Here is a 27,955-nt window from a genome sequence, read left to right as displayed (position 1 = left end):
GGTGCAAGTGGTTTACACCTACCCATTGAGCCTTGCGGAGCACTCACTCAGGGTTTGGAGTCAGTATCTGGATTAAAAATCCCATGCCTCGACTGGGATCCGAACCCAGTACCTACCAGCCTGTAGACCGATGACCTGCCACGACGCCACCGAGGCCGGTTTTGTTGTTACAATTACCAGTAAGTGATATAACTACATGTAGGTTACAGGGCATAGAAACAATAGAAACAGATTGCTAGTGAAGCAACATGTGGAATTTCCCTGCCATGTATTACCAAGTATATCCATTATATAACTTATAACAAAAAACAAGTGTTCCCTGCCAAAGCTGGGAGTCCATAGATATGTATTAATAATAATAAAACAAACATAAGCACCAAGGTTAAAAGTAAATCTGATAAAAGTGTTAACAAAGTGGCAACAAAGGATAGACAAATCTTCAAAAAGGACATCTTTGTTCAGAGATATCAACTGTAGACTAGAAATTTCTAAATTCAGAAAAAAACCCCACAAACAAACAAAAAACCACCACCCTCCCCACACACACACACCCCAAAAAAAACCAACAACAAAAAAAGAAAGAGCAAAAAGAAAAAGTGCACACCTACAAGTGTAGTATCAGTGTCTGTCGTTAGACAGGATTAGCCATCTTATTTGTTCTGAACACTACATGGATCTGTGCCAAACAAAGATCACATGGAAATGAAACAGGGGAGATAACTGTGATTTCAAAAATTTAAATAACTTGCATCAGTCGTAAATATATTTGTGTCCTATATTTGTGTCCCGGACCAGGCAACAGGCTATCCAGAGATTTGGCCCGTGACAGACATGCCTGAAACCGTAGTGGTACATGGGCATGTTAAAGGTACTTTTTCTCTTTCTATACTGGCTATCCAGAGATTTGGCCCGTGACAGACATGCCTGAAACCGTAGTGGTACATGGCCATGTTAAAGATACTCTCTCTCTATCTCTTAAATATATTATAAATGTGATATGAACCAACACATCACCAAAGCAAATTTATCAAAATCAGCTTTGTTAAAAAATGTTGTTGGTTTTTTTCATAAATTTTTCTATATATTCTTATATGTAGTGCCTCAATTTCTATAGAAATACACTGTAACTACTGGTAGTGTTTATCCATTGATGTTTTATGATCAAACACTACAGCACTGACATACATGATTAAGATATTTTTAGTAGTTATTTTGGAAAACAATGCTACAATATTTTCCATATGCAACACAACTATTGGATTTATTTCAATTGTACATGTTGAAGCATTAAAAGAAACCCCAACAAACGTTGATCCAAAGACAATGGTTCATACGGAACAACTAAATGGTTCAGCACACTGAACAACTGTACATGCTAAATATGCAATTGTTTAAAAATAATAATAATATTAATAATATATATTATGAAGCCAAATGCCGTGTATAGGTTAAATAAGCAGCAAATAAAGCTGATATGCATTCAGTTTGAGGGTTATAAGTCAACAGGGTTCACCCAAACAAATTTCAGTCTACAAAAGATTCAATTTAGCATTAGTTTGTGATCTCCCCCCCCCCACCCCCCAGATTTGGTTGTAGCACTATAGTGTGTAACTGTAATATCAGGATCCACTCACAAAAACACAGGGTCCATATTTTCGAAGCAAACTTAGCGCTACGATATAAAACCATTATAGGCTATGACGAGTGTCATAGTGATGCCATTGCATATTATAGTTTCACAATTCAAAAATCTGTAAAAAATGCTTTTCTAAATATCATGTGCCTTATACATGATTTAATCAACATGATTATATATAAACAAAATTAATAATTAATTGCCATGGTAACAAACATGACAGATGAATAGTATAAACATTTAACAAAAACAAAAAAAATTCTCAAAATATTTGGTGTTGCAATTTTTGCATATAAAATATTTGATACAAGTATTCAAAATATCTACTCTAAAATGTGTACCGTATATATTTTATTTATCATTCACTGCATTTTCAAACTTATTTTCTTCTATTATATTGAGAAATATTTTTTATTGCCATAACAATATTTGCCATTTTCCGTCTGGAAGTCAAAAGTAAAATGAGAGAGATAGGATTTAAAAACATTCCACCTCTCCATTTGGTTGCAATTCAGCACTAAACACCTGGGACAAACCGAGAGATTGAAGTAATTCACCAGCTTAAGTCTGTGAAAATAAAGTAAGGCCATAAGGATGAGTTCTCCACTGGCTCTAATCTAAAGACTGGCTTAGGTTGACCTTGCAATTACATAGATCAGATCCAGACGGTCAGGTCAAAAAACAATTACAGTCAGGTCACAACTGGTGGTAAATTACGGTCATGTGTCGAGTAATGTTTGCATGCAGTAAATCATCAGCATGATCAGGTCGACTGTGATCTGTGTCCGATGGTCAGGATTTGTCATGTAGCAGAACTTCAACATCTTGAACTCTTGTAACAGATGATTTATTTATCGCCGACTGATGCCGATCGCCGTAACACCATAGCAAGAGCACTAAGGTCACACTGGCGACGAATCTTTTAACGCAATCGAGACTCAATCATAGTCCGCAACTGATTTGTGTGATCGCATGGTCAACTTGAGCTAGCCTTAGGTCTTGAATTTATCGAGTTAGTTTAAAAATGTATACTGATGGAAACAAATATACAGGATCACACAAACAGAGACTGCAACTAAAAGCCTCAATCCACAGAGTCACAAGTTGACTGTGTTACTGGCAGTCAGTTCAACACCACTGATATTCAGTCTCACATCTTTCATTATTTTCTTCTTCCAAACTACATGTATCACCAGATAATATCACCATGTAAAGTCCTTTCACCATTTGTACTTGCAATATGACCAGCAATATGGCCAGAGAAACAGAAGCGATGCCATGTTGACGACAGGATAAAAAATGTAAACATTTGTACTGGCACAAAATGATAAACCAAAATCGCATCTTGTAAACAACAGAATAAAACTTTGTATTTAACACTTTGAATTTGTTTGCTCGAGGTATTTTGACACAGGAACACAAATCTAGATGAGACTGTGGATAAATTTGTAGGTTATATTAAAGTTATTTAGTCATGATGCAGGACGTTAGTTGGTTTCCCTTCATGGCGAATGCCTCCTCGGCTTGACTCTAAGTCTATAATGAACACCAGAAGACATGCTAATATAATTTTTAGCTGTAACGTAAAATTTTGTAATTTTCAAAGGAATTACAACACACTGAGACTCAGGAGAATTACAGCGTATTTACAAGTCTGCCAAAAATATTTTGACACTTAAAAGTTCATATTTTTTTACTGGAATCATTTTCATCTTGTGAATTTCTCAATGTTGGACTAATAAATTTCTCAATGTTGGACTAATTAATTTCTCAAAGTTGGACTAATTAATTTCTCAATGTTGCACAAATTAATTGAAAACAGGATCACATGGCAGGCAACTTACTAAATGGCTCAACAAAAATAATGCCTGAAAACACCGAATTTTCACGTAGTCCTTATACCTCACTTGTCATCGATATTAATGCATTCAGGATTTCAACGAGGAATCTGATAAAAGCTATAGACGATGTTGATGACTGAATTACATTTCCCATTGCTATATTATTATTAGAAAAACATTTATAATAATTATCAATACAATAAACTAAATGCAATAATTTATGTATGTATCATTTTAATAAAAGATTAAGGGATTACAAACTAAATGTTAGTTATTTAAATTGTGTGCAAAATGAAGAGGAACGTGTTTATTTCATGTCGTATAATTGCTGTGGCTACTGTTAGTAAGTAAGTTGTTGTGCGACCTTGTCCGTAAAATTGGTGTCTGAATATAACTAGCATCACACAATTTTGTCTCCATTTATAAAACAATGTTCTGAATTATTTTATAATGTCACAAGCATTTCCCATAAAAATGGTTACAACCAAAACCAAAAGAAGCGTATCAGAGGAATAAATGTACCGTTGTCAGTCTTACCAAACAAAATGAAAAAAAAAGAAAATGAAAAAAACCCAGCATTTAAAAAAAAGAGTTAAAATGCACATTTATCTGTGTTACCAAACAAAAAACAAAACAAAAAATAAAAATGTACATTTGTCAGTGTTATGAAACAAAAAAACAAACAAAACAAAACAAACAAAAATTTTAAAAGAAAAAAATTCCAAATCGCTATAGGTTATAACCTAATATGGTGTGATTTGCCCACTATGTAGCCCATGTTGGTGTGCCGATCGTAGCACTCCTCACACAGGCCGCTGTACTGGGAATGGCCCACGTATTTACAACCCGTATTAAGGCAGCGAGTCCTGGGAGGTCGCACATAGGTCCCGTACTGGTCGACCGCGCGACCATCACCACCTTGCGTGTTGAAGGAATACTCCACATTATCGTAGTCCGGGGAGGGGGTGCGCTCCACGCGGCCGCGATCAGCTGGGTATGAAACGTCCCCAGCCGACAGCGAGTGCTGCCGGTCGACATTCGAGAACCGTCCGAGCCGCGGTTCCTGCTCTGGAAGACACGAGGAGCCGCGGACTCCGTCGTAGAACTTGGATCTCCCATATGTGTCGGTGCTGCCCTCTAGGGTCTTGCCGCGCGGGAACGTGTGATATGAACCCGACTTCTCCTGCTGCTTCTGGAGGTCGTAGCAGCTCTTGCATTGGTAGCTGGCGTCGTGCACCGCCGGACCGTGACAGCCGGGAATGGCAGACTGACACGCCCGAGTGGACGACGACGCCGGGTACACGGGTACCCGCTTCTTGATCTCCTCGTTCTTGCGGCGCACCAGCTCACGGTAGGTGCTGAAGCGCTGCTCGGCGTCCTGCATGTAGTTCTTCAACAGCTCCGCGTGGATGCTGCTCTGCTGTAGGGTGAGCCTTGCGCACCAGATGCTGTTCTTGCCCGCGTCGGTCGTCGCGATCACCTTCGTGCTCTGCGTGATGACGCTGCCCACCGATTTCTTCTTGCTCTTCTTCTCATCCAGATTCTTCATGCCCTTGCCGATGTTCCCGAAGTTCTTCTTCAGCTTCTTGCCCATGCTCTTGCCGATGCTGCCGAATTGCTTGGCGACGTGCTGCATCTGCTGTGAGACTCGCGCCGCGTCCTTCTTCCTCTCCTTGTTGGCAACACAGCCGACGCTGTCGTCCGAGTCGTAGGATCCGCACGACACGCGGTCGTTGTCGGTGGTGGAGTCAGCTGAGTCGAGACTTGGGATGGTCAGTTTCTCCACGTCCAGGTACTGCTGCAGCAGGTTCAGTTTGTCCTCCGTCGACAGCTCGCGCAGATCCTTGTTGTTGGCCAGCTTCGTCCAGTCGTAGCGATCACCTGGGTCCACGTGGAAGTGAAGGGGAAGCAGTCTGAATTCAGGATCAACCAACGGAATGGCAGCTGCAACAGAGTAACATGCATTTCAATTTTGTTGGTGTCTATATCTAGTTTAGTTTCTGAAATGACCAACAGAATGGCAGCTGCAACAGAGTAACATGCATTTCAATTTCATTTGTGTCTATACTTAGTTATAGTTTCTGAAATGAGTCTGAATTCAGGATCAACCAACGGAATGGCAGCTGCAACAGAGTAATACGCATTTCAATTTTGTTGGTCTCTATATCTAGTTTAGTTTCTGAAATGACCAACGGAATGGCAGCTGCAACAGAGTAACATGCATTTCAACTTTGTTATGTATATGTCGTTGTAAGTATCCTGTGTCTAGTACCAATCATTACACAGTGGACTATGTGTATGTCGTTGTAAGTATCCTGTGTCTAGTACCAATCATTACACAGTGGACTATGTGTATGTCGTTGTAAGTATCCTGTGTCTAGTACCAATCATTACACAATGGACTATGTGTATGTCGTTTTAAGTCCCTGTGTCTAGTACCAATCATGACACAGTGGACTACATGTATGTATATGTAGTTGTAAGTATCCTGTGTCTAGTACCAATCATTACACAGTGGACTATGTGTATGTTGTTCTAAGTATCCTGTGTCTAGTACCAATCATGACACAGTGGACTATGTGTATGCCGTTGTAAGTATCCTGTGTCTAGTACCAATCATTACACAGTGGACTATGTATATGTCGTTGTAAGTCCCTGTGTCTAGTACCAATCATTACACAGTGGACTATGTGTATGTCGTTGTAAGTCCCTGTGTCTAGAACCAATCATTACACAGTGGACTATGTATATGTCGTTGTAAGTATCCTGTGTCTAGTACCAATCATTACACAGTGGACTATGTGTATGTCGTTGTAAGTCCCTGTGTCTAGAACCAATCATTACACAGTGGACTATGTGTATGTCATTGTGAGTATCCGGTGTCTAGAACCAATCATTACACAATGGACTATGTGTATGTTGTTGTAAGTATCCGGTGTCTAGTACCAATCATGACACAGTGGACTATGTGTATGTCGTTGTAAGTATCCTGTGTCTAGAACCAATCATTACACAGTGGACTATGTATATGTCATTGTGAGTATCCGGTGTCTAGTACCAATCATGACACAGTGGACTATGTATATGTCGTTGTAAGTATCCGGTGTCTAGTACCAATCATGACACAGTGGACTATGTGTATGTCGTCGTAAGTATCCTGTGTCTAGTACCAATCATGACACAGTGGACTATGTGTATGTCGTTGTAAGTATCCTGTGTCTAGAACCAATCATTACACAGTGGACTACATGTATGTATATGTCGTTGTAAGTATCCTGTGTCTAGTACCAATCATTACACAGTGGACTATGTATATGTCGTTGTAAGTATCCTGTGTCTAGTACCAATCGTTACACAGTGGACTATGTATATGTCATTGTAAGTATCCTGTGTCTATTACCAATCATTACACAGTGGACTATGTATATGTCGTTGTAAGTATCCTGTGTCTAGAACCAATCATTACACAGTGGACTATGTGTATGTCATTTTAAGTATCCTGTGTTTAGTACCAATCATTACACAGTGGACTATGTATATGTCGTTGTAAGTATCCTGTGTCTAGAACCAATCATTACACAGTGGACTATGTATATGTCATTGTAAGTATCCTGTGTCTAGTACCAATCATTACACAATGGACTATGTATATGTCGTTGTAAGTCCCTGTGTCTAGTACCAATCGTTACACAGTGGACTATGTATATGTCGTTGTAAGTCCCTGTGTCTAGTACCAATCATTACACAATGGACTATGTATATGTCGTTGTAAGTCCCTGTGTCTAGTACCAATCGTTACACAGTGGACTATGTATATGTCGTTGTAAGTCCCTGTGTCTAGTACCAATCGTTACACAGTGGACTATGTATATGTCGTTGTAAGTCCCTGTGTCTAGTACCAATCGTTACACAGTGGACTATGTATATGTCGTTGTAAGTATCCTGTGTCTAGTACCAATCATTACACAGTGGACTATGTATATGTCGTTGTAAGTCCCTGTGTCTAGTACCAATCATTACACAGTGGACTATGTATATGTCGTTGTAAGTATCCTGTGTCTAGTACCAATCATGACACAGTGGAATATGTATATGTCATTGTGAGTATCCGGTGTCTAGTACCAATCATGACACAGTGGACTATGTGTATGTCGTTTTAAGTATCCGGTGTCTAGTACCAATCATGACACAGTGGACTATGTGTATGTCGTTGTAAGTCCCTGTGTCTAGAACCAATCATTACTCAGTGGACTATGTGTATGTCATTGTGAGTATCCGGTGTCTAGAACCAATCATTACACAATGGACTATGTGTATGTTGTTGTAAGTATCCGGTGTCTAGTACCAATCATGACACAGTGGACTATGTGTATGTCGTTGTAAGTATCCTGTGTCTAGAACCAATCATTACACAGTGGACTATGTATATGTCATTGTGAGTATCCGGTGTCTAGTACCAATCATGACACAGTGGACTATGTATATGTCGTTGTAAGTATCCGGTGTCTAGTACCAATCATGACACAGTGGACTATGTGTATGTCGTCGTAAGTATCCTGTGTCTAGTACCAATCATGACACAGTGGACTATGTGTATGTCGTTGTAAGTATCCTGTGTCTAGAACCAATCATTACACAGTGGACTACATGTATGTATATGTCGTTGTAAGTATCCTGTGTCTAGTACCAATCATTACACAGTGGACTATGTATATGTCGTTGTAAGTATCCTGTGTCTAGTACCAATCGTTACACAGTGGACTATGTATATGTCATTGTAAGTATCCTGTGTCTATTACCAATCATTACACAGTGGACTATGTATATGTCGTTGTAAGTATCCTGTGTCTAGAACCAATCATTACACAGTGGACTATGTGTATGTCATTTTAAGTATCCTGTGTTTAGTACCAATCATTACACAGTGGACTATGTATATGTCGTTGTAAGTATCCTGTGTCTAGAACCAATCATTACACAGTGGACTATGTATATGTCATTGTAAGTATCCTGTGTCTAGTACCAATCATTACACAATGGACTATGTATATGTCGTTGTAAGTCCCTGTGTCTAGTACCAATCGTTACACAGTGGACTATGTATATGTCGTTGTAAGTCCCTGTGTCTAGTACCAATCATTACACAATGGACTATGTATATGTCGTTGTAAGTCCCTGTGTCTAGTACCAATCGTTACACAGTGGACTATGTATATGTCGTTGTAAGTCCCTGTGTCTAGTACCAATCGTTACACAGTGGACTATGTATATGTCGTTGTAAGTCCCTGTGTCTAGTACCAATCGTTACACAGTGGACTATGTATATGTCGTTGTAAGTATCCTGTGTCTAGTACCAATCATTACACAGTGGACTATGTATATGTCGTTGTAAGTCCCTGTGTCTAGTACCAATCATTACACAGTGGACTATGTATATGTCGTTGTAAGTATCCTGTGTCTAGTACCAATCATGACACAGTGGAATATGTATATGTCATTGTGAGTATCCGGTGTCTAGTACCAATCATGACACAGTGGACTATGTGTATGTCGTTTTAAGTATCCGGTGTCTAGTACCAATCATGACACAGTGGACTATGTGTATGTCGTTGTAAGTATCCTGTGTCTAGTACCAATCATGACACAGTGGACTATGTGTATGTCGTTGTAAGTATCCTGTGTCTAGAACCAATCATTACACAATGGACTATGTATATGTCGTTGTAAGTCCCTGTGTCTAGAACCAATCATTACACAATGGACTATGTCTATGTCGTTGTAAGTATCCTTTGTCTAGAACCAATCATTACACAGTGGACTATGTGTATGTCGTTGTAAGTATCCTGTGTCTAGTACCAATCATTACACAGTGGACTATGTGTATGTCGTTGTAAGTATCCTGTGTCTAGTACCAATCATTACACAGTGGACTATGTATATGTCATTGTGAGTATCCGGTGTCTAGTACCAATCATGACACAGTGGACTATGTGTATGTCGTTTTAAGTATCCGGTGTCTAGTACCAATCATGACACAGTGGACTATGTGTATGTCGTTGTAAGTATCCTGTGTCTAGTACCAATCATGACACAGTGGACTATGTGTATGTCGTTGTAAGTATCCTGTGTCTAGAACCAATCATTACACAATGGACTATGTATATGTCGTTGTAAGTCCCTGTGTCTAGAACCAATCATTACACAGTGGACTATGTGTATGTCGTTGTAAGTATCCTGTGTCTAGTACCAATCATTACACAGTGGACTATGTGTATGTCGTTGTAAGTATCCTGTGTCTAGTACCAATCATTACACAGTGGACTATGTGTATGTCGTTGTAAGTATCCTGTGTCTAGTACCAATCATTACACAGTGGACTATGTGTATGTCGTTGTAAGTATCCTGTGTCTAGTACCAATCATTACACAGTGGACTATGTGTATGTCGTTGTAAGTATCCTGTGTCTAGTACCAATCATTACACAGTGGACTATGTGTATGTCGTTGTAAGTATCCTGTGTCTAGTACCAATCATTACACAGTGGACTATGTGTATGTCGTTGTAAGTCCCTGTGTCTAGTACCAATCATTACACAGTGGACTATGTGTATGTCGTTGTAAGTCCCTGTGTCTAGTACCAATCATTACACAGTGGACTATGTATATGTCGTTGTAAGTCCCTGTGTCTAGTACCAACCATTACACAGTGGACTATGTGTATGTCGTTGTAAGTCCCTGTGTCTAGTACCAATCATTACACAGTGGACTATGTGTATGTCGTTGTAAGTCCCTGTGTCTAGTACCAATCATTACACAGTGGACTATGTGTATGTCGTTGTAAGTCCCTGTGTCTAGTACCAATCATTACACAGTGGACTATGTGTATGTCGTTGTAAGTCCCTGTGTCTAGTACCAATCATTACACAGTGGACTATGTGTATGTCGTTGTAAGTATCCTGTGTCTAGTACCAATCATTACACAGTGGACTATGTGTATGTCGTTGTAAGTATCCTGTGTCTAGTACCAATCATTACACAGTGGACTATGTGTATGTCGTTGTAAGTCCCTGTGTCTAGTACCAATCATGACACAGTGGACTATGTGTATGTCGTTGTAAGTATCCTGTGTCTAGTACCAACCATTACACAGTGGACTATGTGTATGTCGTTGTAAGTATCCTGTGTCTAGTACCAATCATTACACAGTGGACTATGTGTATGTCGTTGTAAGTCCCTGTGTCTAGTACCAATCATTACACAGTGTAAGTATCCTGGTCTAGAACCAATCATTACACAATGGACTATGTATATGTCGTTGTAAGTCCCTGTGTCTAGAACCAATCATTACACCATTACACAGTGGACTATGTGTATGTCGTTGTAAGTATCCTGTGTCTAGTACCAATCATTACACAGTGGACTATGTGTATGTCGTTGTAAGTCCCTGTGTCTAGTACCAATCATTACACAGTGGACTATGTGTATGTCGTTGTAAGTCCCTGTGTCTAGTACCAATCATTACACAGTGGACTATGTGTATGTCGTTGTAAGTCCCTGTGTCTAGAACCAATCATTACACAGTGGACTATGTGTATGTCGTTGTAAGTATCCTGTGTCTAGTACCAATCATTACACAGTGGACTATGTGTATGTCGTTGTAAGTATCCTGTGTCTAGTACCAATCATTACACAGTGGACTATGTATATGTCGTTGTAAGTATCCTGTGTCTAGTACCAATCATTACACAGTGGACTATGTATATGTCGTTGTAAGTATCCTGTGTCTAGTACCAATCATTACACAGTGGACTATGTATATGGTTTTGTAAGTCCCTGTGTCTAGTACCAATCATTACATACTGGACTAAAAACTGTCAAACACATCAGAGAGTCATATACTTTGACTGGACAAATCAACTAAAAATTAAGACAAAAACATTTTGCAATTTGGTAGTGTTGATATTGTAGTGCTACTACACACAAAACAACTTCTTTTGGGCAATCTGTAATGTCGAGCCCTGAATACTTACTGGAAAGGCTTGCATCTCTATACAGCCCTGACTACTTACTGGAAAGACTGACTGATCCATACAGCCCTGACTACTTACTGGAAAGACTGACTGATCCATACAGCCCTGACTACTTACTGGATAGACTGACTGATCCATACAGCCGTGACTACTTACTGGAAAGACTGACTGATCCATACAGCCCTGAATACTTACTGGAAAGACTGACAGATCCATACAGCCCTGAATACTTACTGGAAAGACTGACGGATCCATACAGCCCTGACTACTTACTGGAAAGGCTTGCGATCTCCTCCGGGAGCCCCGACTGATCCATAGGCACCAGGGCAGAGAAGTGAGCAGCGTCGTACGTCAGCAGTAGAGGTGAGCGGTAGCACGTCTTCGCCGCCGTCTCCAGGGGGAGATAAATCCCTCCAAACGGTATAGGGGCCAGCGCCTCGCCTTTCGAGTCCTTAAGGAACGTGTCAGCCACGACGATTATGGGCCGCTGTATCACGTGGGCCAACACAAACACGTGGAATTCTTCGAGACTCTCGTAAACCACCGGGTCCGTGGAATTAGATCTGTAGATGGCAATTTTTTTTATTTTTAAATAACAATATATATAGTTGAATCCCGTTGGCTCGAACCCAGTTGGTGCTCAAGAAAGAGTTCAACCCATTCGGTAGTTGCACCTAACCATTCAGTCAACATTGTGTAAGTGTAACTCGGGACTTTGTTTTTGGTTCGAGCGTTGTGGTGTATTCAATCATTCCTAGTTCAACCCAACGAGATTCTACTGTTTGAATATATCTATATCTATCTATATATTATAAAATTAATTTACATATATGTACTTCAAGCCACAGATGCCAGTTTCAGCCCATGGAAATGGACACTAAGTTTAGTTAATCTATCAACATGCAACACATCTAAATAAGGTTATAACAGAGAGAAGTTAAAGTCTGTGATGTTTAAACGGAGATATACCGTCTTATAAATAACTAGAGCTCGTCTCAATAGCCATTACTTCTCAAACGAATGTGCGTTTTTAGAAAAAATGAAAAATGCATCTGGAGAATTAGACCAGCCTGGATGACGAGAACCACTTCATGTGGACAAAGATGAATATTCTAAATAATCAAATGTAAATACTTCTAACTTAATTTATAAGAAAAAAAGCTTTAACAAAATACCCGTGTGATTGGTCTAATATGACTGTCTATCACAGTAATATTTGTTTACCACTGTGTGACTGGACTATCAGTGATATTTACCCGTGTGACTGGACTATCACAGTGATATTTACCCCTGTGTGGCTGGTCTAATGTGACTGTCTATCACAGTAATATTTGTTTACCACTGTGACTGGACTATCACAGTGATATTTACCCGTGTGACTGGACTATCACAGTGATATTTACCCCTGTGTGGCTGGTCTAATGTGACTGTCTATCACAGTAATATTTGTTTACCCGTGTGACTGGACTATCACAGTAATATTTGTTTACCCCTGTGTGACTGGATGATCACAGTGATATTTGTTTACCCCCGTGTGACTGGACTATCACAGTGATATTTACCCATGTGACTGGACTATCCCATTGATATTTACCCGTGTGTGACTGGAATATAGTAATATTTGTTGACCCCCGTGTGACTGGATGATCACAGTGATATTTACCCGTGTGTGACTGGACTATCATAGTAATATTTGTTTACCCCCGTGTGACTGGACTATCATAGTAATATTTGTTTACCCCTGTGTGACTGGATGATCACAGTGATATTTACCCGTGTGTGACTGGAATATCATAGTAATATTTGTTGACCCGTGTGACTGGATGATCACAGTGATATACACCCGTGTGACTGGACTATCATAGTAATATTTGTTTAGCCCTGTGTGACTGGATGATCACAGTGATATTTACCCGTGTGTGACTGGAATATCATAGTAATATTTGTTGACCCGTGTGACTGGATGATCACAGTGATATTTACCCGTGTGTGACTGGACTATCATAGTAATATTTTTTTACCCCTGTGTGACTGGATGATCACAGTGATATTTACCCGTGTGACTGGACTATCATAGTAATATTTGTTTACCCCTGTGTGACTGGACTATCATAGTAATATTTGTTTACCCCTGTGTGACTGGATGATCACAGTGATATTTACCTGTGTGTGATTGGACTATCATAGTAATATTTGTTTACCCCTGTGTGACTGGACTATCATAGTAATATTTGTTTACCCCTGTGTGACTGGATGATCACAGTGATATTTACCTGTGTGACTGGACTATCATAGTAATATTTGTTTACCCGTGTGACTGGACTATCATAGTAATATTTGTTTACCCCTGTGTGACTGGACTATCATAGTAATATTTGTTTACCCGTGTGACTGGATGATCACAGTGATATTTACCCGTGTGTGACTGGACTATCATAGTAATATTTGTTTACCCCTGTGTGACTGGACTATCATAGTAATATTTGTTTACCCGTGTGACTGGACTATCATAGTAATATTTGTTTACCCGTGTGACTGGATGATCACAGTGATATTTACCCGTGTGTGACTGGACTATCATAGTAATATTTGTTTACCCCTGTGTGACTGGACTATCACAGTGATATTTACCCCTGTGTGACTGAACTATCACAGTGATATTTACCCCCGTGTGACTGGACTATCACAATATTTACCCCTGTGTGACTGGACTATTACAATGATATTTACCCCTGTGTGACTGGACTATCACAATGATATTTACCCGTGTGACTGGACTATCACAGTGATATTTACCCATGTGACTGGACTATCATAGTGATATTTACCCGTGTGACTGGACTATCACAATGATATTTACCCCTGTGTGACTGGACTATCACAATGATAGTTACCCATGTGTGACTGGACTATCACAATGATATTTACCCATGTGTGACTGGACTATCACAGTGATATTTACCCCTGTGTGACTGGACTATCACAACAGCTGTTTCTCTTGCAGGTCTCGGGAAGCGTGCGCGGTTTCAGTGACGCCAGCTTCAGGAGGTTTTCCCACTCCGCACTCCACTCCTCTTCAGACAGTACCAAGCCAGACTGCATGAAAATAACATACATACAACTTAATATATAAAGCAGGCCTCTAAGACAAATAGTTTTTGTAAGCCATTTATGGGCTATACCCCAATTACACGCAAACTAATGAAAAATCCCTGACCGAGACAAACATCTTTAGTACTGTTCTGCTTAGCCGATAGCTGGATGTTAAAGTTAACAGTTTGTGTTGTTTAATGACACCACTAGAGCACATTGATTTATTAATCACTGGCTATTGCATGTCAAACATTTGCTAATTCAGGGCACAATATTATATTTCACGAGAACCGTTGTTCTGTTCACGTGTCGGTTACTCAACTTTAAAATCACAAGAACCGTCAATCGGTTACGTGGTGAACAATTACATTCTAAAATTAAAAGTACCATATATCAGTAATGAAAGTGAAAATCAGTTTGTTTTTAAATACATTTTAACCACCAATGTTTCACAGAACCATAGTTCAAGTGTTTTAGGATTAGGTAGGCCTAACTCATCGGTTACAAGAACTATATTCGTATAACCAAACAATCGGTTACCTAAGTACAACTCACATGAACTGACTTCCGGTTACCCAAGATTTTTAAATATTGTCCCCTGTAATTTGACACAATATTAGAGAGGAAACCCGTCAAGTTTTCCATCAGTAGCAATGGATCTTTTATATGCACCATCCCGCAGACAGCATAGCACATACCACGACCGTTGATATACCAGTCGTGGTGCACTGATCGGAACAAGAAATAATCCAATGGGGCCCACTGACAGGGATCGATCCTAGACAGACCGCGCATAAAGCAAGCGCTTTACCACCCACCCCTTACAAAAGTAAGACAAACAAATTAAGGCTACGAATTTGTACCATTTTTATGCTATACTAATGAAAACTCCTTGACAGCCAAACGTCTCTAGCAATGTTCTGCTGAGCCAATAGCTTGACATGTGAGTTATTCCGCTTTAACAACGTACCTCTTTGTTGGAGATGGTCTGCTGCCACCTCCAGCGTCTGTACAGTGCCGGTAAGTGAGGTCCTCGCGTCAGACTCGCATATAGAGCATTCCGCAGAATCAACTCACGGTCGTGAATACCACACATGGCTGGAGAAAATAAATACAAAAACATTTAGTAAACAAAAACAGTTTCATTTTCAAATGATAACAAACAAAATGTTGTTAATAAAATAAATAAACAAATAATAAATAATTTATTTCTTTTCATTATATTCCCTAAGAGTAAATTTGACAAAAGTCTGCCAGTTGTAAATCTGCAACCATTTTAATTGTTTGACAAATTGAAACTTAATCTGGCTCCACATTCAACAACTTGTTTATAATTATTTGGATACAGCTGAAGCTGATCACAGAGTACACATTAACAAGGTCTCAATGCAATATACAATCATTGTAGAAAAAGAAAGAAATGTTTAACAAAACCTCAGCACATTTTAAACTATGGTGATTGGGTGTCTAGCACGTGGCTATTTAAACACTTAGTGATATGAGTGACACACACACAATAATGCTATCATTAATACAGTCTCTTTTATGTACACTTTCCCCATGTACAGGACGGTACATAACATGACATTCAATGTACCAATCGCTGGGCACTGGCTGGAACAGAAACAAAGCCAACCCAAGTTGTATTCACAGGTGATTGACTCTGCTGGAATAGAAACAAAGCCAACCCAACTTTTATTCAAGGGTGATTGACCCTGCTGGACAGAAACAAAGTCAACCCAAGTCTTATTCATGGGTGATTGACCCTGCTGGAACAGAAACAAAGCCAACCCAAGTCTTATTCACAGGTGATTGACTCTGCTGGCACAAAAACAAAGCCAACCCAAGTCGTATTCACAGGCGATTGACCCTGCTGGAACAGAAACAAAGCCAACCAAGTCTTATTCACGGGTGATTGACCCTGCTGGAACAGAAACAAAGCCAACCCAAGTCTTATTCACAGGTGATTGACCCTGCTGGAACAGAAACAAAGCCAACCCAAGTCTTATTCACAGGTGATTGACCCTGCTGGAACAGAAACAAAGCCAACCCAAGTCTTATTCACAGGTGATTGACCCTGCTGGAACAGAAACAAAGCCAACCCAAGTCTTATTCACAGGTGATTGACTCTGCTGGCACAAAAACAAAGCCAACCCAAGTCGTATTCACAGGCGATTGACCCTGCTGGAACAAAAACAAAGCCAATCCAAGTCGTATTCACAGGTGATTGACCCTGCTGGAACAGAAACAAAGCCAACCCAAGTCGTATTCACAGGTGATTGACCCTGCTGGAACAGAAACAAAGCTAACCCAACTTTTATTCAAGGGTGATTGACCCTGCTGGAACAGAAACAAAGTCTACCCAAGTCTTATTCACGGGTGATTGACCCTGCTGGAACAGAAACAAAGCCAACCCAAGTCTTATTCACAGGTGATTGACTGCTGGCACAAAAACAAAGCCAACCCAAGTCGTATTCACAGGCGATTGACCCTGCTGGAACAGAACGAAAGAAAACCCAAGTCGTATTCACGGGTGATTGACCCTGCTGGAACAGAAACAAAGCCAACCCAAGTCGTATTCACAGGTGATTGACCCTGCTGGAACAAAAACAAAGCCAACCCAAGTCGTATTCACAGGCGATTGACCCTGCTGGAACAGAAACAAAGCCAACCAAGTCTTATTCACAGGTGATTGACCCTGCTGGAACAGAAACAAAGCCAACCCAAGTCTTATTCACAGGTGATTGACTCTGCTGGAACAGAAACAAAGTCAACCCAAGTCTTATTCACGGGTGACTGACCCTGCTGGAACAGAAACAAAGCCAACCCAAGTCTTATTCACGGGTGAATGACTGCAAGCCAACAGAAACAAAGCCAACCCAAGTCTTATTCACGGGTGATTGACCCTGCTGGAACAGAAACAAAGCCAACCCAAGTCTTATTCACAGGTGATTGACTCTGCTGGAACAGAAACAAAGTCAACCCAAGTCTTATTCACGGGTGACTGACCCTGCTGGAACAGAAACAAAGCCAACCCAAGTCTTATTCACAGGTGATTGACTCTGCTGGAACAGAAACAAAGTCAACCCAAGTCTTATTCACGGGTGACTGACCCTGCTGGAACAGAAACAAAGCCAACCCAAGTCTTATTCACGGGTGATTGACTCTGCAAGCCAACAGAAACAAAGCCAACCCAAGTCTTATTCACGGGTGATTGACTCTGCAAGCCAACAGAAACAAAGCCAACCCAAGTCGTATTCACGGGTGATTGACTCTGCAAGCCAACACACCTTAGGCTATACCGCTGAGCTACATGTCACCCAATAACTACTGGGGAATGAAAACGTTTTTAATACGTACCAAGAGAGGCAGCATGAAGAAGGCAGTTACCATCACCAGACGTCGCCATCGGCAACAGACGCTGACAGATTCTCAACTCTGCCCACCAGTTCAGTCTCCCTGTTGATAAAAGGAGAACGCAATGTATTAAAAAAAAAACCATATAGACATTACCAGAGCACATTCAAAAGTGTGAACAGTTTCATGTTTTCATAATAAAATAACTTTCATTAGAGTATGACTAGTTAGTAACATACAAAATTAGGCATGGCCAAACTAGCCAAAGATTCTGTTTAATGTTCAGGGCAATGAAGCATGACTGAATGAATGAATGTTTAACGACACCCCAGCAGGGAAAATACATTGTCTATTGGGAGTCATGAAGCATGACAATGAATGAATGAATGAATGAATGAATGTTTAACGACACCCCAGCAGGGAAAATACATTGTTTATTGGGAGTCATGAAGCATGACAATGAATGAATGAATGAATGTTTAACGACACCCCAGCAGGGAAAATACATTGTTTATTGGGAGTCATGAAGCATGACAATGAATGAATGAATGAATGTTTAACAACACTCCAGCAGGGAAAATACAATGTTTATTGGGGAGTCATGAAGCATGACAATGAATGAATGAATGAATGTTTAACGACACCCCAGAAGGTAAAATACATTGTCTATTGGGTGTCATGAAGCATGACAAGGGAACTGTGGCAATTTGCAGGGCTAGCTCGGGGTGATCAGAAAAGGACACCAAATTATCTTAAAAAATGCAAAACCTATAGCTATTTTCAAACAAAAGATTAATTATTAAATTGTTTACACCAAATTAAAACATTTTTCACAATTAGCGAATGCGAGCCAGCCCTGAATTGCCACATGGCCACCATTACATACATTGTTTATTGGGAGTCATGAAGCATGACCATGTTTACCCCAGCATGGCCACCATTAAATTCGAGCTCTGCACGAGCTGCCCGAATCATGACGACCAACCTGCTTGTTTGAGGGACACAAGGGTGGACGTTTCAATGAGCTCCTACCTGCTTGTTTGAGGGACACGAGGGTGGAGGTTTTGATGAGCTCCTACCTGCTTGTTTGAGGGACACGAGGGTGGATATTTCAATGAGCTCCTACCTGCTTATTTGAGGGACACGAGGGTGGAGGTTTCAATGAGCTCCTACCTGCTTGTTTGAGGGACACAAGGGTGGACGTTTCAATGAGCTCCTACCTGCTTGTTCGAGGGACACGAGGGTGGACGTTTCAATGAGCTCCTACCTGCTTGTTTGAGGAACACGAGGGTGGACGTTTTGATGAGCTCCTACCTGCTTATTTGAGGAACACGAGGGTGGATCTTTCAATGAGCTCCTACCTGCTTGTTCGAGAGACATGAGGGTGGATGTTTCAATGAGCTCCTACCTGCTTGTTCGAGAGACATGAGGGTGGATGTTTCAATGAGCTCCTACCTGCTTGTTCGAGAGACATGAGGGTGGATGTTTCAATGAGCTCCTACCTGCTTGTTCGAGGGACACGAGGGTGGATGTTTCAATGAGCTCCTACCTGCTTGTTTGAGGGACACGAGGGTGGAGGTTTCAATGAGCTCCTACCTGCTTGTTTGAGGGACACGAGGGTGGACATTTCAATGAGCTCCTACCTGCTTGTTCGAGGGTGGACGTTTCAATGAGCTCCTACCTTCTTGTTCGAGGGACACGAGGGTGGACATTTCAATGAGCTCCTACCTGCTAGTTCAAGGGACACGAGGGTGGAGGTTTCAATGAGCTCCTACCTGCTTGTTTGAGGGACACGAGGGTGGACAATTCAATGGGCTCCTACCTGCTTGTTCGAGGGTGGACGTTTCAATGAGCTCCTACCTGCTTGTTCGAGGGACACGAGGGTGGACGTTTCAATTAGCTCCTACCTGCTTGTTCGAGGGACACGAGGGTGGACATTTCAATGAGCTCCTACCTGCTTGTTCGAGGGACACGAGGGTGGACGTTTCAATTAGCTCCTTCTGCAGGAATGCGCGGAAGTCTCCGGGGTAGATGGTGAGGTCAGGTAGCTGGAAGGTCAGCAGGAAGATGTGGTTGTGGCCGTCCTCCGCGATGTCGTGCAGCACGTTGGAGCGCGCCTCGTTCACCAGCGACATGTTCTCCAGGATGTTCGAGATCCCGCGTCGCAGCTTCGGAACTGAATGAAGAAGAAAACAATGTTTGCTTAATGACATTGTTAAGCCACAGCTATTTGGTGTCTTACAGCTAAAGGGTTATTTCGACACTTGTTTCTGAAAGAAAAGGAAAGAAATGTTTGTTTCTTAGAAATAATTAACAATCTGTGAAATTTGCAGTTGATCACAGCCTGATACTGAATGAAAATATTTGATGAAATTGTAATGAGCTACACTCCTTCACCCTCGACCCCTTCCAATATATTAAAACAGCCCTACTGTAAGGTGCTGGATGGCCCCCGACCCTCGACCCCCTCCAATATATTAAAACAGCCCTACTGTGAGGTGCTGGATGGTTCGAGGTAGAAGTACCACCTGACGTAGAATTCTCCGACCGGTCACTCTTGTCAGACACCAGATTGCCGCCAGTCAGTTTCTGCTGGGAAGTGACCTTCACATCGCTCCCTTTCAACTGCTGAATCCCAGCAGCAGGGCCAGTAACTCTTCCCCCGTCCGGTTGAGTCTGATGCAGTTCACCGGTGACCATGCCAGCCGGTTGTGGTCCGTGATGCAGCCCGCTGGTCGCAATCACCCGCGCTTGTGGCCGTACGAGAGCGGTTGCCCCTGGCGCGGCGATTCTCGACCCCTGCTGACCGGAGGTACTGTTAGCTGGGTTTCCCAGCCTCACAGCAGCTCCCTTCTCCACCTGTATGGGCACGAACCTCTCCCCGGAGGACGGCAGGCTCCCCACTTTGATCTGAGAGTTGTTACGGTCGTCGTGGATGTCAGACTTGATGAGTGGGAAGCGTGAGTCGTTGGGCGGTCGACGCATGGGAAACGTGTCACCTCCCTTTCCCGCGGACACATTTGTGGTGGCCTCCACCGCACTGCCCACGCCTGTGTGTAGGTGCTGAATGGGGATGGGAATACCACCACTCTGGTGTGACACAACCGTAACCTCGGCTGTATGCCGGTTCTCGCAGTGTTCACCATCCTTCGTCGGCAATGGTTTAGAGCATTGACACATACGCTCAATTACCTTGTACGCCTCTTTAATATTCCAGTCGCTATCTGTGAAGAAAAAAGGAAAAGAGTAAAAGGTAAATAAAATAAATAAATCATTATATTAATTTATATTACAAGACTTTTCAAATTAAAACTGCAGATAGCACATTTCATGGTATGTTGGGGCATCTGTACCAGTTAAAACAAATGCACTTCATTTTCTTACACTTACCTTTGTTTCATATCCAATAGCTGAGGTGTTGTTTGTTGCTGGGGTGTCATTAAACATTCACTCATTGTGTCATAACAATAAAATATTCCAACAAGTCCATTAGGTTGCATAGTATCAAAGAAGAGAGTACCGTGTCAAGGTTCGACGTGCACCGTCAAATATTTACGGAGTAAAAGTAGCTGTGGATGTGATTGGTAGTAATATGTGACATTGATTATTTGTGCTAATACTATTATCCATTGACAATAAATAAATACACTTTTATTTGTTATACAGTTGTTATGCAGTATATACCAGAGGTTGAAACTAATGCGGGGTACCCCCAAAAATGGAACTGCAATTTTCAGCAAAAATGACGGTTGCTATTAAAAACATAAATTAAATCTCTTAAATGATACGTGACCCCCCATTAACGTGCAGCTAGATTAGATGTGAGGTGCCACACTTTCTATTGCTGTACTTCCTGGGTGTGTTGAAACGCTGCTTATATCAGTTTTATTAGTAAACGTTAACATTACCTGCAATAGGAATTGATTTGGTCTAATGGAACCATTACAGATACATTTTCATAGTACATCAAGGTATTTACATGTAATGCTTGTTCTGCATGTGCATTATTTTTGGCGGTGCTCGAGTACAGAACTTGAAAAACGGACACATCAAAAAGATTATTTTGTCATTATCAAGTTCAGTGTGTCCATGTAGATTCTGTTAAATTCACAACATCATTTACATGGTCATAACATAGACAAGTTGTGCCTGAAAAAAAATTGATATTTCCAGCATAACACAGTGTGTGTGCATTTGTGTGTTTAATGTCTGCATGAACAACAAATAGGCTACACAAAATTAAAGACTTGTGAAAGCAACAGGTATCGGTTTGGCAATTTCAGAGGCCTGATACATTTTTCCTTTTATACACCAACCTCGTTATGGAAACAAACTAAGGGGAATAATTATTTACTCCTTTACCTTTGGGGGGCGGGACGTAGCCCAGTGGTAAAGCACTCGCTCAATGCGCAGTTGGTCTGGGATCGATCCCTGTCGGTGGGCCCATTGGGCTATTTCTCGTTGCAACTAGTGCACTATGACTGGTCTATCAAAGGCTGTGGTATGTACTACCCTGTCTGTGGGATGGTGCATATAAAAGATTCCGTGCTGCTAATCTAACAGAGTAGCCATGGAGTGGCAACAGCGAGTTTCCTATCTCAATATCTGTGGTCCTTAACCATATGTCTGACGCCATATAACCGTAAATAAAATTGGTTGAGTGCGTTGTTAAATAAAACAAATTGATTAGCAACTAGCGTTTAATGTTTTAAAATTGTGTAGCAATCTTTGAAACTTGCTTAGCGAATTGCAACGTGATACTGAACAAAATGTTTGCTGCAAGGTACATGTAAACCATTTGGATAATGTAACAAAAGGTAACACTCCACTGACATATCTGAAGGCTTGGATGTTTAATGCACCTACCAGTTAACACTTTGACAGTGAAGGCTTGGATGTTTAATGCACCTACCAGTTAACACTTTGACAGTGAAGGCTTGGATGTTTAATGCACCTACCAGTTAACACTTTGACAGTGAAGGCTTGGATGTTTAATGCACCTACCAGTTAACACTTTGACAGTGAAGGCTTGGATGTTTAATGCACCTACCAGTTAACACTTTGACAGTGAAGGCTTGGATGTTTAATGCACCTACCAGTTAACACTTTGACAGTGAAGGCTTGGATGTTTAATGCACCTACCAGTTAACACTTTGACAGTGAAGGCTTGGATGTTTAATGCACCTACCAGTTAACACTTTGACAGCGAAGGCTTGGATGTTTAATGCACCTACCAGTTAACACTTTGACAGTGAAGGCTTGAATGTTTAATGCACCTACCAGTTAACACTGACAGTGAAGGCTTGAATGTTTAATGCACCTACCAGTTAACACTTTGATACTGAAGGCTTGAATGTTTAATGCACCTACCAGTTAACACTTTGATACTGAAGGCTTGAATGTTTAATACACCTACCAAAGAAAGAAATGTTTTATTTAATGACACACTCAACACATTTTATTTACGGTTACATGGCGTCAGACATATGGTTAAGGACCACACAGATTTTGAGAGGAAACCCGCTGTCGCCACTACATGGGTTACTCTTCCGATTAGCAGGAAGGGATCTTTTATTTGCACTTCCCACAGGCAGGACAGCACAAACCATGGCCTTTGTTGAACCAGTTATGGATCACTGGTCGGTGCAAGTGGTTTACACCTACCTATTCAGCCTTGCGGAGCACTCACTCAGGGTTTGGAGTCGGTATCTGGATTAAAAATCCCATGCCTCGACTGGGATCCGAACCCAGTACCTACTGGCCTGTAGACCGATAGCCTACCACGACGCCACCGAGGCCGGTAATACACCTACCAGTTAACACTTTGATACTGAAGGCTTGACTGTTTAATACACCTACCAGTTAACACTTTGATACTGAAGGCTTGACTGTTTAATACACCTACCAGTTAACACTTTGATACTGAAGGCTTGAATGTTTAATACACCTACCAGTTAACACTTTGATAGTATGATACTGAAGGCTTGACTGTTTAATACACCTACCAGTTAACACTTTGATACTGAAGGCTTGACTGTTTAATACACCTACCAGTTAACACTTTGATACTGAAGGCTTGAATGTTTAATACACCTACCAGTTAACACTTTGATAGTATGATACTGAAGGCTTGAATGTTTAATACACCTACCAGTTAACACTTTGACAGTGGAGGCTTGAATGTTTAATACACCTACCAGTTAACACTTTGACAGTGAAGGCTTGAATGTTTAATATACCTACCAGTTAGCACTTTGATACTAAAGGCTTGAATGTTTAATACACCTACCAGTTAACACTTTGATAGCAAAGTTTTTGTCGGCCGCTGTGTTGGAGACGAGTTCCTCCAATATCCGAACCTTTTCGCTCTGTGACACTGCAGAAGCCATTCCTAATGAGCATCACTCGCATTCTTCCAACTGGTAAACAAACTCAACACGTCTATCACCAACGCTGAAATCAAAGAAAAACTAACATTTACTGCTGGTAAACAAACTCAACACGTCTATCACCAACGCTGAAATCAAAGAAAAACTAACATTTACTGCTGGTAAACAAACTCAACACGTCTTAGTCTATCACCAACGCTGCAATAAAAGAAAAACTAACATTCTTACTAAGTACTGGTAAACAAACTCAACAAGTGACTTAGTCTATCACCAACGCTGCAATAAAAGAAAAACTAACATTCTTACTAAGTACTGGTAAACAAACTCAACAAGTGACTTAGTCTATCACCAACGCTGCAATAAAAGAAAAACTAACATTCTTACTAAGTACTGGTAAACAAACTCAACAAGTGACTTAGTCTATCACCAACGCTGCAATAAAAGAAAAACTAACATTCTTACTAAGTACTGGTAAACAAACTCAACAAGTGACTTAGTCTATCACCAAAATAATATTAATTCATTATTTGTTATTTAATATAAAATAAAACTAATAGACACAGGCCCATAATCAGTGTTCTCACTGTTCCATTTAAGGGGGCGGGCTGCCCCATTATTGCTATTTGCTGACCCATTTTCGTGTTTTGCTACGCCCTTGATTTTTATGAATCTCTCTTTTATTTTCCTACATCCTGCTATACATGTATGTATTTTACAGCACCCAGTTCCGCTATATCAAAATTTGTTTATTTGTTTATTCAGCAAACTCGGACTGAAAAAACACTTCTTTGGCACCAAATTTGTCACGTAATCAGAATGGTCATTCAGTCTTTTATGTCCATCGACTCTCGTCCGATATTTGCAGATTTAATCGGTCAATTGATGATTTTTACTCACATGTACGGTCATTTGTTTATTCAGCAATAAAATATTAGAAACTTTTCATTTTGTTAGGAATTCATACAATGTATCACTGCTTATAAAAACAACGGAAGTGTTAGTGTTCATCATTAAAATCATTTGTTTAGTACCTTTACAAAAACAATCCTTTTATCAGCTAGCGATAATGCAATCGATTCGTTGGAAAAAGATAGAAATAAAAAGAACAGAAAAATGTTATAGCACATTAGGGGATCATCTTTTCAGATATATCTTGAAATCTTTGTTAAAATAATGTTAAAACTTTCACCAAAATAAAAGTAAAGTTTTTGTTTGTATAACGACACCACTAGAGCACACAAATTTATTAATCACTGGCTATTGGATGTCAACCATTTAGTAACTGTGACATATGTACTGTTATATAGAGCCAATCTGTTACATTTTTCCATACAAATAGTAACAATGGATCTTTTATATGCACCAGCCCCCAGACAGGATAGCACATAAAATGGCCTTTGATATATACCAGTCATGGTGCACTGGCATCACCAAAACGAATCCCTATGAATGTCAGACCAAAAATATCTCTGGTGTGTTCAACTACATTATAAATGATGAGTCAGTTTGAACATCACGCTAATTTATTTGTACTAGTTTGCTTTGTTAAACAACACCACTAGAGCTCACTCATCAATTGATAATCAGCTATTGTATGTCAAACATTTGCAGGCCATAGGATTTCAAACTTCATGGGAATCACTTTTTCGGATTCCGTGCCTTGTGATCATGGGAACCCATCGGAAACTGGTTTCATTTTTTTTTTTTTTTTTTTTGAATAGTCATACCATACATAATAATCATGCAGGGTTTCTGCCAGAGGGTAAAATGGGTATGGCACCATGCCCAAAATTTGTTTCAGATTATTTTTTTTTTAAGTTAACCGTTTGACAAAATGAATTACTCTTATCATTACTGTATGATTTTCTTAATCCTAACCGTAACCCTTTTGTTCTGGGGGAGGCCCCTGCCCCCATACCCCCTGTTGAGTGTGGTTGCATTCAATTCCATAGCGCCATGCCCAAAAATGTCTTTCTGGCATGGGAAAATGGAATGTCAGTTCCATTATTTTACCAACACGATTGTTACCGTGAAATCCCAAGGCCTGCATTTGGTAATTCTGACACATAGTCATCAGAGGAAACCCACTACATTTTTCATAATGCAGCAAAGGATCTTTTACTGAAACAGTATGTTGCAAAAACTGTAGGCCGTAGGGGGTGGGGTCTAGATCGCCAAAAAACACACGTCTCAAGCCTGGAATTTCTACGGGTTCACTTTTTGTTTTTGATTTAATAAAAAATTAGGAATTTAATAGGGCGGGATGCTGCTCCTATGCCGACGTTCTGTGAATAGCTGTACCCATAACTTTTCACAGACGTCGGTTTTCCAAATTAAAGGGTGCCAGTGTCTTTTGAATGACGTAACGTTTATGTTCTTTTTGGTCTACAGAGAGGCGCCTCGGATCTTCACTCACCAAGATACGTTTCACACCCACGACTTGCGGATTGTTTTAATCTTTTTTTTGGAATTTTTTTTTTTTTTTTTTTATGGTGTTCCTCTACTAGGAGCACCATTCACTTTTAAATATATGCCAGAGGTGGTTTAATTCTGTCCCTCTCCTAGGGACACCATCTCTGGATAAATAGAGGATGCCGATGTTGGAGGGCACGACGGCTGGGTGGGGTGGGGGGGGATTTGTTGGGTGGGGTTTGGGGGAGGGGGGGGGGGCGTGCCACCGGAGGTTAGGGTTAGGCGTAGGCGGTTTAGGCTGTAGGGAGAGATAGGTTTGTCTGGGGGTTAGCCCCCTCTCCCCTTTTTCGCGCCTTCATCCTTCCCTTTCCCCCCCACCCGGCCACGCTTTAGTTACCGATATCTTTGGTACACCTCTCTAAAAATATAACCTTAAAATTGGTATTTCCTGTGGCCCTTTGGGCCCTCTAACCACCAATCCTCTCCAGACAAGGGCTTAAATAATTAATATTAAGTAGATTATGAGATTTTGATTTGTTTCGGCTGCCCATTCAAAATTTGGTGTTCAATTTTTAGGTATTTGAAATTATATTATATTTATTTTAAGTAGTAGTTTTGGGATTACACCAAACAAAACTTATATATTTTTTAAAGTTGTCCCCATAATTATTTTATCATTTTGAGTAAATATCTAAATTGTCCCATTAAATTTCTGGCCCGGAGCAGACCCCTGGCTATCCAGGACTCGGCCCCGGGGCAGACATGCTTGAAGCTCTAGTGGCATTTAAGCATATAAAAATTTACAACCAACCTAACAAAAGCACTACATATTACATTTCTCAACAGCTTTATGACATCTGGCACTAAGATTAATTCAAGTACATTTTAAAACATGTATAGTGTGTCAACATGGCACGATTAGCAAAATTTGTCAGGGACTCGGTATTAGGAAATGCGCGATATCTGGTGAACAGAGTACATGCACATCACTACATGTAGGCTGAATACGACTGCTTCATCAATTCATGGAGCGCTTGTTAGTAAAAGGCCAGGCCTAATCAACCATAATGCAGCTGCCTATAGGAGTCACGGAGTGAGTGATTAGAAGCAACTTACATAACACAACGTAATCACTGGGGAGTACACAACTCGATGAAATTCGTCATTTGATTGATGAATCAAATATACACGTTTCAGC

At 40.7% G+C, this 27,955-nt stretch overlaps 1 protein-coding gene across 2 annotated transcripts; it reads right to left on the bottom strand.

The window, feature by feature from the left end:
- Positions 1 to 40: 40 nt before the first annotated feature.
- Positions 41 to 27,955, bottom strand: LOC121379598 (OTU domain-containing protein 7B-like). 2 transcript variants are annotated; one of them, XM_041508248.1, is made up of 9 exons: positions 27,874 to 27,955; positions 24,246 to 24,409; positions 20,449 to 21,180; positions 19,911 to 20,132; positions 17,960 to 18,058; positions 15,570 to 15,697; positions 14,469 to 14,602; positions 11,780 to 12,069; positions 41 to 5,421 (listed from the first exon to the last, which is right to left on the bottom strand). In XM_041508248.1, the coding sequence occupies exons 2-9, from the start codon at positions 24,343 to 24,345 to the stop codon at positions 4,214 to 4,216; spliced, it is 2,913 nt and encodes a 970-aa protein (XP_041364182.1). In that variant the 5' UTR covers positions 24,346 to 24,409; positions 27,874 to 27,955; the 3' UTR covers positions 41 to 4,213. The 2 variants fall into 2 exon arrangements, with proteins under 2 accessions (XP_041364182.1, XP_041364189.1); XM_041508255.1 differs by having other exon boundaries at positions 20,485 to 21,180.

Source organism: Gigantopelta aegis, chromosome 2, assembly GCF_016097555.1.
Source record: "Gigantopelta aegis isolate Gae_Host chromosome 2, Gae_host_genome, whole genome shotgun sequence".
Taxonomy (NCBI): domain Eukaryota; kingdom Metazoa; phylum Mollusca; class Gastropoda; order Neomphalida; family Peltospiridae; genus Gigantopelta; species Gigantopelta aegis.
Note: the sequence above shows the minus strand (reverse complement) of the source record. Positions and strands in the feature narration are given on the sequence as shown.

Coding starts and splice junctions, on each gene's coding strand:
- LOC121379598 (XM_041508248.1), bottom strand. CDS start 24,345: ATGGCTTCTGCAGTGTCACAGAGCGAAAAGGTTCGGATATTGGAGGAA. Junction 21,181..24,245: donor TGCTATCAAAGTGTTAACTG/GTAGGTGTATTA, acceptor TTTTCTTCACAG/ATAGCGACTGGAATATTAAA. Junction 5,422..11,779: donor GGAGATCGCAAGCCTTTCCA/GTAAGTAGTCAG, acceptor ACTCTGTTGCAG/CTGCCATTCCGTTGGTTGAT.